This window comes from Papilio xuthus, unplaced genomic scaffold, assembly GCF_000836235.2.
Source record: "Papilio xuthus unplaced genomic scaffold, Pxut_1.1 DF826949.1, whole genome shotgun sequence".
In the NCBI taxonomy this organism is placed as follows: Eukaryota; Metazoa; Arthropoda; class Insecta; order Lepidoptera; family Papilionidae; genus Papilio; species Papilio xuthus.
Window position 1 is genome coordinate 921354 of NW_013531700.1, and position 11780 is coordinate 933133.

Sequence of the window (11780 nt, forward strand, 5' to 3'; positions counted from 1 at the left end):
GAAAGATGTACAGTATATGCAAAAAGTACACATTAATACAAGATATATTTATTTTAAATTGATTAGACTTAAATTATATGTGTTAACTTGAAAGTAAAAATAAATTATAAATTATGGAACAGTCAATAGCTCTTCTGTAGATTCATAGTCCATCTTAGAGAGGTATTCATGAATTTTCATTTTTAATTTGAATTTTGTATATTTTATCAAGGGCATCGATTTATTTATTCGGTTATAAAGAAATGGTCCTAGGAACGGAAAAAAGTGTTGGGCAAAAGTTGTTCTACATAGTGGAATATTATAGACAAACACCTGTCTTCGAGTATTTGACACTTGTGTTGGGTTTTTGTGTTGTCTAAGAATTGTCTGTTTAATAAATAATTGCCTGACTGTTAACACAGAAAAATCCTTATACAACAGCGTGGTCGGATATCTAAAATTAAGAAAATTGATTACTTTTATAACTGCTCTTTGCGCTCTTTCAATTTTTAGTAATTTGGTTTTGCTTGCACCACCCCATACTATTATACCATAAGAAGTAATAGATTGGCACAATGCAAAGTATACTGTTTTAATGGTTTTAGATTCTTTTATATGTCTAAATTTTTTGAATACGGTTATAAGTTTTCTTAATCTTGATGAAAGGTTACTAATGTGCGGTTTCCAGTTAAGGTTGTGGTCTATTAAAATCCCTAGATAACGAATTGCGGAAGTAGAAGCTATGGCGTAACAATTACAGTCGATAGTATTAGGCTTACATGTATGAACTTTAACATTGAAAGAGTATTCAGAAGGTCGGTCATTATTTTTTATTGAAAAAGCTACGTATTTAGTTTTAGTTAGGTTAAGGGTTAGAAAATTAGTTTCGAGACACTTCATAATAGAACGAAGGCCTTCTTCAGTAGTACTTTTAGTTTCGTCCCACGTTCTGCCGCGAAAGATAACTACAGTGTCATCAGCATAACTTATAACTTCGGCGTTATTTAATTGTAGGTTACTTAACTCATTAATGTATATGAGAAAAAGCGTAGGGCCCAAAACAGATCCTTGCGGTACACCAAAATTGAGCGTTGCACTTTCACTAATAGTGTTACCAATTTTAACAGCTTGACTACGGTTAGTTAAGTAATCTGTAAAAAAATTTAGAGCGACACCGCGAATACCAATCGATTCTAATTTATCTAACAGCTTAGGAATAAAAACGGTATCAAACGCTTTAGCCATATCTAGGAACACACCTAAACATTTGTATTTTTTGTCTAAATATTCGCTAACATGGGCCACTAGGTGTTCTGTCGCATCATCTGTTGACTTATTGGCTCTAAAACCATATTGATTTGGGGAAAGAAATCCTTTCCAGCTTAAATAGTCAAGTAAACGATTATTAATCAACTTTTCTAAAATTTTTGACAAGCAAGGCAAAAGTGCTATGGGTCGATAATTAGACACATTTCCCCTTTCCCCTGCTTTGTATACTGGTATTACAATTGCCTTTTTTAATAATTAATGGGAATAGCTAAATTGTTGATTGCTTGTTTAACAAATCTAGAAGGAATACCGTCCCATCCTGTTGAGGTGGAGTTTTTTAAGGAAAACACAATTTTACACACTTCTTGAGGAGAAGTAGGTATGAGCATAAAAGAATTTGGAGACACATTGAAACTTTTATTATTGTTTGCTGAATAGAGAAGAGGCCTGTTAGGACTATGGCAAGATTCATTGGGGATAGTATTATTTTTTTTTTATTATATTGTTGGCTAATTTTTCACCTATACTAACAAAGTAGTTATTTATATGATTAATAGAATCTGTTACATTTTCTTTTAAATTTAATAGTTCTGTTGGTTCTTTATGAGATGTATCTATGTTACATATATTCTTAACAGTACGCCATGTTTTCCTAATATCATTTTTATTTTCATTTATTTGATTTTGTTCATATATATTTTTAATCCTTTTTAATAAAGAATTGCAGAAATTTCTATACCTCAAATAGGAAATTCTTATTATTTGATCGTTAGGATGCTTTCGAAGTCTTAAATGCAGTTTATCTCTAAACTTAATGCACCTCATGAGACCCGGGGTAATCCAGGGTTTGATATTGAGTTGTCGATTGGGAACTTTAATAATCTTAGTATGTTTATCTATTGTAGTAATAATATTAGATAAGAATTCGTCTGTAGCTAAATTAGGATCATCACAACTAGTAATTTTGTTCCAGTCAATATCATTTAGATCTGATACTGCTTTATCATAATCGGTACGTTTTATGTATCTTGAACGATGTTTACAAGTGTCATTTGATTTGTAAGCTGTTATGATAAGAGTATTATGATCTGTAACAGTTGTATGGCATACAATACAATGGCTTTTTAAAGTTGTTTTAGTGAAAAAATGATCCAGGCAATTTTCTTCGCGGGTAGGAAAAGTATGGCTAGGTAACAGTCCATGCATAGCTAACAGATTAAGATAGGCCTGTGCTTTAGCGTCACTATTACTATTTTTTATATCGATATTTATGTCCCCAGTTAAGCTAATGTGTTTAAACTTTCGAAGAGAAAAAAGTAGATTATCCAGAGAAGTACTAAAATTGTTAATTGATGCAAAAGAGGGTGAACGATAAATACATATTATTGAGTGTTCATTATTGATGTTTACGACAAGACAATCTGACTCCATCATCTCTGGTTCATATACAACTACATTTATAGAATTTTTTACGTAAATAACTATTCCTCCATTTTGGTTAGTATGGTTGCGTGTTTGATAAGTAGTGTAATCTGGCAGAACTGGAAGATTAGTAGCATATTGTAGCCAGGATTCATTTAAGATGATCAAATCAAATTCTACTGCTAACCTAGTCAACAGTATCACAAAGTCGTCAAAATTTTTATTAATACTACGTATGTTCTGAACTATTATTCTAATGCCCATAGGAAATTTCATTAGGATGTTAGCACAGTGATCGGGATTATCAACCAAGGAAGAGGTGCCGACGTTGATACTGTCTTCAACGTCAGCGATAATACTATGTAAGGAATCATCCATTTTCAATTTTAATATATTGAACGAGTGTTTGTTTGTTCCTTGGTTGATAATGAATTAATAATAAGTAATGCCATTTCCTTACTTTAAATACAATCGATTCATTGATATTGCCCTTAATGATAATTTCAATTGCAACTGGTGTTACGAAAAATTTTAACATTGATAGAAACATTAAATATAATCCAGAAAATATTCTAAGCTTGCAAACTAAGTTTAAAAAACGAAAAGTAGAGAAAACTAAAACTATCATGCAATTAAGAAATGATAAACTTATTATGAAATATAGTCATGCCTGTGAAGACTTCGCTTTTAGTTGTTCAAGCTGAAAACTGGTTTGAATGTGAATAGCTGGGGCTCCTTGCTTTTCCCTCATCAAGATTTTACCTTCAGAAATCCAACAAAAGTGATACATGCCATTTTTAACAAGTTGGCGGGCAGAGAAATATAGCCTTCTAGCCGTATTTGTCAGTGATTCTGAAACATATATCGGCATTTTTTCAGTTTCTAGCCCGAGCGTTTCGCTGTTAAGCTTGTCAATAGTATTCTTATTGTAATCTTTAACAGCTTTCAGTACTTTCCGTTTCACTTCAACATCTTTATATTCGACAATCAATTTATTTTGCCCAAATTTAGCTTTGTGAGTCTTTTTTATCAAATTATTGTCATATGGTACTTTGATTGCAGTGTGTAATTTTTTAATAATTTGATTAAAGTCATCATGTTTTAACTTGGGAAGGTTGCTAATTTCAACTATATTCAGGCGTTGACTTCTTTTAAACTCTTCTAATTCCTTTTCCAATGTATCGATTCTATTTAAGGCACTTGTGTGGTTGATGATTAAAGTTTCTTGTTGAGACTTTAATTCAGCTATTTCTTTATTTTTTTCTTGCAAAATATTTTTAATTTCTTCATTTTGTTTCTTCGATTCAAGAATAGTCTCAATTAATTCTTTGTGTTTAGCGTCTTGCTGCTCGGACCACGTTTTAAACATTTCAGTTAAATCATTTCGTAAATCTGCGTAGTCGTCAGTCTGTTTACGTTTTCGTTTTGTTATATTAAAGCCTGACTCCGTGAGATTCGGTTGCGAGGAATACTGTTCTCCACTTGGTGACCGAAGCATTATGTTTCCTCTTATAATTTTACTTATACTGTGCAGTGACGCAAGCGCTGTGAGTAGATGTGCGCGCGCAACACAATACACGTCTATTCACTTAACTAGCCGCGAGTCGAATGATTAATAAAACCTTAGTAGTTATGGGTTGTTTAATTTTTTATCGTTAGTCGAAATGAAGTTTTCTTATAATCATAATTTTTATTTTATACCACCTGTCTCGCGACTCTGACCCGAGGAATTAAAAAAAATAATAATTCGTAGCCTATGTGTTCTTCCAGGCTATGTTCTATAAGCATGACAAATTTCATCAAGATCCATTCTGTCATTCTGGACATACCTTCAAATAAATCCACCCCTCCATCCATCCAAACATTCGCATTAATATTAGTGAGAAGTACGATAATTAGCGACTCAACTTTTGAATTACGAAGATATTTTGTGCATAAAATTCGAACTGCCTCAGTAGTTGTATCTTAGCTGGATTTTAATCGACTAACACAAAATCTTATCACTCCATTACGTAGTTTTTGGTTTTTAATACACACAAAATAAACAGAGATTTTCCCTACGTCTTTTTAGAAATTATTTCTAAAACATTAATTTATTTTACAGTAAATTACTTACGTAAAATTAGGCAGCATTTTACAGTACTTCCTTTAATTATTTCATAAATATACATTAAGTTAAAATATTTCAGTTTCTGTTAGAAGAGAAAAGTTGACGTTGAGTAAGACAAATTATGGTGTTTCTATAACGACCGACGCCTTGGATTTTGATATTTTTTTACAAATCGCTTAACACCAAATACTTAATAAAAGATTTTTAATCCTTTAAAATAAATTACTTATAACGGCTTAAAAAATAATTATGTTAAATTTTAAATAATAACTTTTCGGTCTCTTTGTAAATTTGGTTAAGTTTCACATATTTATAATTATTTATTGCATACATGATAATCTTACTAATATTATAAATGCGAATGGGATGGGATGTTTATTAGAAAGTATCTCCAGAACAGCTGAACGTACGTCAGTGAAATTTGGAATATATTTAGAACAAAGTCTGGAAGAACACATTATTAATTAAGTTTTCAATTCTACACGGACGTAGTTACGGGCTACAGCTAGTAATGTAATAAATGAAAATGTTGGGATGGATGTATGGGTGGATGGATGTTTGTTAGAAGATATTTCCAAAACGATTGCATGGATCGCGGTGTGGCATTTTTTTTAATCTACGCGGACGGAGCCACGTTCGACAGCTAGTTACTAATACAGCCGTAAAAAGAACATGTATAAAAAGCTAGAAATAAAAGCAATGGTATGACAAAAGTATACGTAATTTTGTATCTTCTTAATACAATAATTACAAGTACAAATAATATCAACTTTCAAAAATTACTTCAAGTAAGAGAATGAACGTAATATTAAATATTTTCTAAGTCTTATTAAAAAACTTAAACGCTTATGTTTCCATACTTTTAGAAGAATTTCAACTTAAACGTTCACTATACAACATATTTTAACACGCATCTTGTTCAGAGCTTGAAATAATTTTAACCTCAAAGAACAATATTCAAATATTTTTATATCTATTTTCATAGTAATCTTTTCTATATAAAAGTTAAAATACACTATGAATAAATTACTTTAAAAAAAATGTTCAATTTTTTTATCACATTAAAACAAGAATGTATTCTAAGATATGTTTTTAATGTTGCATATTATTGAGTACATCCAAAACAACATAACATTGTTTATTTCCATTTTTTTTTTTTTATAACAGAAGGGGGCAAACGAGCAGCGGGAACACCGAGGTGTTCAACGACGCCCATGGACATCAGCAATACCAGAGGAACCGCAGATGCGTTGCCGGCCTTTGAGGTGGTGATAAGCTCGCTTCTTGAAGGACCCTAAGTCGTAGCGGTTTGGAAATACCGCCGAGGACAGACCATTCCACAACGCTGCTGTGCGAGGCAGGAAGTTTCGCGCAAACCGCACGGTTGTGGATTGCCAGCCATCGAGATGGTGTGGATGGAACCTGGCGGTCTGCATTGCAAATAATCTTATTAAAAAATTTATAGATTAAAATAAATTTAATGTTATTTAATAATTTACAAATGTAAATTCGAAAAACAAAAATTATATTATTATAATAAAGCAAAATTTATCAGTTAAACATTGTTGCGGAATTAGAAAATCTCGCTTCAAACTTCTTACAACTCGAAACTTATTAAATCATCCATTTAATTTGAACTTTATTGTTCTATGAAAACCCATAAAGCATCAAATTATTTTGATAATGTTATAATTTCTTAGAACCAATTTACTAAAACAATTCCGATTTAAAAATGTAATAAACATAGAATGAGAAAGTTACATATTGGAAAAAAATTCAGAAAATGTAAGGCTATAAGTTCTTTACACCAAAAATTACTAACAAAATTGGGACCCCAACTACAATGAAAACTTTTCGATAAAAAAAAACAAAATCGTAGCACCAGGGGCGGAGTTACGCGGTAACACATAAAAAAAAAGACGAATTGATAACCTCCTTCTTTTTGAAGTCGGCTAAAAAGACAATACTCGATAATTCTATAATATGTAGATACTACAGTTATACAACGTTAAAGCTTTTAAAATATTAAATACGAGAAACACTAGGTAAGGGAGTAAATTACTTACAAAGAATGTTAAAAGTTGCCTTAATAATAGGTTAAGTAAAGAATTGTTACTGTTGTATTTGATAAATTTTATAATCTTTGGATGTGTCTAGGGCCATCGACAAAACTTACTCTTTGGTCTTTCTCCGGTAAAATGTCAGTATGTAAGCATGTACTAGAATTAATTAAGAAGTATTTAATGATTAAAAAATCTTTTCCATTTATTTCAACAGTTATGTACATTTAATTAACTATTGCTTGGAAAATTGCACTTAATATTTTCTAGATATATTTAAATAATACATAAAATATCCAAAGATATTTCTATTGTATAGAAAATATCATATTTAATAGTGTGGTCAGGTGACGACAGATGTCGCCCCAATCGGCTTTACCTGAAACCTTCCTCGTAGCAAGTCGGTAAGCCGATCTTTCAAAAATACTCAAATGTGAATTATATTAAATGTTACTTAACCGTCACACACAGAGTCGTTCTACACTAAAGAAAACTTTTAGTATAGATTAATAATATTAAGATGGAACTGCTTAAAACAGAGAGGCGGTATAATTTGCAGAAATTTCTAATTTAAATGAACGAATCAGGTGTTTGTGGAATAATAAAGGTTTTTCTTTTAAATTACGTTCAACGAACTAATATTTACTGCCTGCATACAGTTCAGACGTTGCATGTTAATCACCATGGGGTTCTCGTGTTCTCACGCAAGCCATGGTTCAACCAAAATAAATAAAAACTTTCAAACGTCGCAAATCAGTATTGATCAACATTGTTCGTATCTCTATCTATTATAGAATTAAAAAAATAATGGACAGACGATAGGACATATCAAGAAATTGAATGTACATAACATTGGTAGAGAAAGTCTGAAGAACGTATGGATTCTATATAAGTTGTCGCCCTCAACACCGTCTGCGTAGTATAAAAAAAAACTATTAGTCTATGTGTTTTTCGAGACTATGTTCTACATTTATGTTAAATTTTAGCGAGATCCATGCATCCGTTCACAAGATACGTTCAAACAAACATCCATCCAAACATTCGCATTTATAATATTAGTAAGAAATGCGTAAAAACTGAATTCCTCCGTAGGGAAAACGGTAGGACGATGATGACAAGAAAAGATTATATCGAATAAAATCTTGAATTCTTGACATTTTTAAGATCAAAAGATCTTGTAATTCCAAATCTAAGCACAAATCTTTCCTTTTTAATTTACGCACAAAGGAAATATATTCAAAGAATTCTTTTATAAGTAATTGAATTAAACAAAAGCTGTATACCTACAGATTAATAAAGAAGTACCTGGATGACCGAGCTTTGCTCAGTATTTTTTTTATTTTATTAATATTAATAATAATTACTCAAACGCCTCCTTTTTGTTATTTTTCTTCCAAGTTTATGTTTAAGTTGACTATCGATAAAACACGAATAAAATGACATTTTCTAAAAATGATTCCTAGCTAGATCGATTTATCGCCCCCGAAACCCCCTATATACTAAATTTTATGAAAATCGTTGTAGCCGATTGCTCATTTAAAGATATAAGATAAACATTTAATACAAATGAATTAATATTAATAAAACAATACAATATATATATAATAATTAATTAGACTTTATTGAGACGTCTATTCAAACAGGTTAAAAAAAACTATTCACATTTTCACATATTATTAACAAGGTATCGACATTTTATTAAATTCAAGATTTGAACCGCACAAATAATTATGAAAGTCGTTATAGTTACAATCTAGAGCACGCGGTAGTAACACACTCGAAACAGCACGCAATACATACCTTATTTTCGTAGCTTTAATCGAAGCCTCAAAACACTTACAAAATTAAATTACTCACATGAACACTCCCATACTTATAACAACACCAAAACTTAACACGTACTTAATTTTAAAAATTCACCGTCAATTTTTTTAAACACAAACTCGCTAAACTTCGTCAAGAAATTAACATCCAATCACTCAACGCCACAAACGCATGCAATCACGTGCAAGTTTGTTATAGATTAATTTTCGGTAATTTAATTATTTCACGAAGCCGTTGTAAAGCTGCGGAGCGCACGTCCTCACTCTACCGCTGCTAACAAACGACTACCGTACTATGCGCCACTACGCGACATAACTTGTTTATGAAACAAAATATAGTCGCGTTAATTAATTAATTAGTAAAAACGATATCATCGCCTTCGGAATCGCTGTCTAAAGGGAAATTAAGGCATTACATACACTATCGAATACATTAGCCTTAATGAAGAATATTCTATGTTCCGTATATTCTAGAACGAGGTTACATTATTCATACATAGATTATACAAAACGGTAATGATAAGATCCCCCCTTTAAATTACATAAAACAATTATATTCACTTTTATAAGAAACTAGCTGCCGCCCGCGAAACCGTCCGCGCAACAAAAAAAAACAATTAGTTCCCGGCAATTATTCGAATTATAGTCGCCTTTTAAACCTTCCCTAGACCTCCACGAACATTACCAGACCAAGATAAGATAAATCTATTCAGCTGTTCTTCGAGTTTTAGCGAGACTAATGGACAGCAATTGATTATTATATTATATATATGTAGATATGAGAAGATAACGTGGTCTTTGTACCATTTAAATCGAGTTGTTAAATGTTACAAATTTCTATTTGTTCCAAAAATATAATGAATGGAATTTAACGTTAAAGTTTTTAAATGTTGAAACATCTTGTAGAACTTTTATTTTGCTACGAATTACGTAGCAAATGCCTACGCTGAGTTGTAGCATTTTTGTATTTAAAAAAGCGTATTTACGAGTTTGTAAATCCGTGTTATTGCGACCTTCTGTAGTTTAAACAAGCTGATGGATTTAAGATAACTCCACTATTTCATTTTCAATCTTGATTTGTATTCGTCCCCGGAGTTTGTTCTTATTTGCTTCTATACATACATACTTTTTATTTAACAAGTGTTGTTACGTACTAAAATTTCATATTAGAACCGAATAGAATAGAAAATCCTTTTATTAGCTATTTACGAAGTTATTTAGGTTTGAAAATTATATGAATACAGAATTTTTATTATATCTTTCATATAAAATTAGAAACTTTATTAGATTATATTTATTGGATCCAATATTATCCCTTAATATTTTATCTTGAATAATATTTTAATATTAAGTATAATAACATATTTTTTAAATGTCTCGAAGAATACGAAGAATAAAATAATTTCAAATTTCGAATAACATTTTTTTTTAAACTTTATATAACATAATTTCTATCAAACATAAAATTTCATACGATCAGAATAATGATAAAGTTCCTTTGAACGTGGTAACCTTTACAGTATAGGCTTTTCATTTTTGTACGAAGAAGCAATGTTAATCAAACGAAAGGCCCTTTAAAGCAAGCGTTGTGAAGGTAAATGTTCATTGTCCGTATTTCCCAGAAAGAACCTTTCTGTGTTCTAAGACGCCATTTTGTTAATTAGAAATACTTATAAACAATTCATTTATTTCTAGTTTTAATAATTTATCTTTTGATTCCTTATCCTTTGTATACCGTTTCAATTACTCATTTTATTATTTAAGATAAATCCAAACAAAAAAGGACCGATAACCTGGTCAAGGTTGCGGGAGTGCACTGGATGCGAATAGCACAGGACTGGGCATTATAGCAATCGATGACGAAGGCCTACGTCCAGCAGTGGACAAATTTAGGCTGTTTATGATGATGAAACAAAACAGTATTCAAATTTGTAACAATAAAAATCACAAGTATTACAAATGACTTCATAAGTCTTGCTAGATTCAATCACCACAAACGGAATCATAAGTAACTTTTCTTATAAAAATGGTTCCGAAAAGAAATGTTGTGTCTGGATCACTTAGTATTAAAAAGTACGTATTAATATTTTTTTTTATATCATAAGGTGGCAAACGAGCGAGCGGCCACCTGAAATCGCTGAAATAGCGAAGTGACCGTTGCCCATAGACATACGCAATTGCATATGCGTTGCCTACCTTTAATCGACGGAGGAGAGGATGCACAGAAAGAAAATATTTTTCCTATCCATGCATCCTCTCATCCGAAAATTCCACTTCCACTTCCCATCCTTTCCTTATAAGAAAAGGGTGGGAAGGGAAAGAGGACTAAATTAGGCCTCCGGGACGCACACTCATCAGACGAAACGCGGAATTGCTTCCACTTCACGCCTGTTTTCTGTGTGGTGGTGGTATTTCACCGGGCGAACCTGGCCTCTTAAAATAAAAATAATATTTTAAAGAAGCATATAAACTATTAACCGTGGGTTTCCGAGAACGAAATCTATATATAAACATCGTCATTGGCATCCCTGTCATTATCTTTGACAAAACAGGGATAATGATATGTTTTAAATTAGGAATTTAGTCTTGGAAACCAATAGTTAATTATGTACCTAGTTTCTAACGTACCATATAAACTGAACTTTAACAACGAAGGTCCAGTTAATTATTTAATACCATCCACTCTTTTCAACGTGTAATTAAAGCGGAAAGTTATGTTGAATCGGCAATGAGAAACAGTAGCGCCCCCTACCGGCACTCAGACAATTAAACTTTTCACATTTGAGTACAGGTCAGCGCGGGCGACTAATGAACAAACTTCCCAGCAATCTTGCTCACAGGGCGATTCAAGCCAACTGGTTCTGTGCGCCATTCCGTATTATCGCAACTGCGTAAATAAATGTCTATTGCTATCATGATTTTAATACTAAGCAAATATCATACTTATAAATGCGAATGTTTAGATGGATTGTTTGTTGGAAGGTATCTCCGGAACCGCTGAACGGATCACGCTGAAATTTAGCATAGATGTAGAACATAGGCATAGTTTGGAAGAATGCATAGGCTATTTATTATTTTTTTTCCGCGTGGACGAAGTCGCGGACGACTGCTAGTCGC

The 11780-nt window shown here is 31.9% G+C and overlaps 2 protein-coding genes across 2 annotated transcripts in view; both read right to left on the reverse strand.

Moving 5' to 3' along the window:
* Positions 1–8921, reverse strand: part of LOC106120792 (uncharacterized) — a 76255-nt gene extending 67334 nt beyond the window's left edge. Inside the window, exon 1 of the mRNA XM_013316223.1 lies at positions 8641–8921. The gene's annotated coding sequence lies outside the window, so the exon portion shown is untranslated. The remainder of the gene's footprint in view (positions 1–8640) is intronic.
* LOC106120793 (uncharacterized) lies at positions 3300–4275 on the reverse strand. Its single transcript, XM_013316224.1, has one exon. The coding sequence runs from the start codon at positions 4166–4168 to the stop codon at positions 3335–3337; it is 834 nt and encodes a 277-aa protein (XP_013171678.1). The 5' UTR covers positions 4169–4275; the 3' UTR covers positions 3300–3334.
* Positions 8922–11780: the final 2859 nt, after the last annotated feature.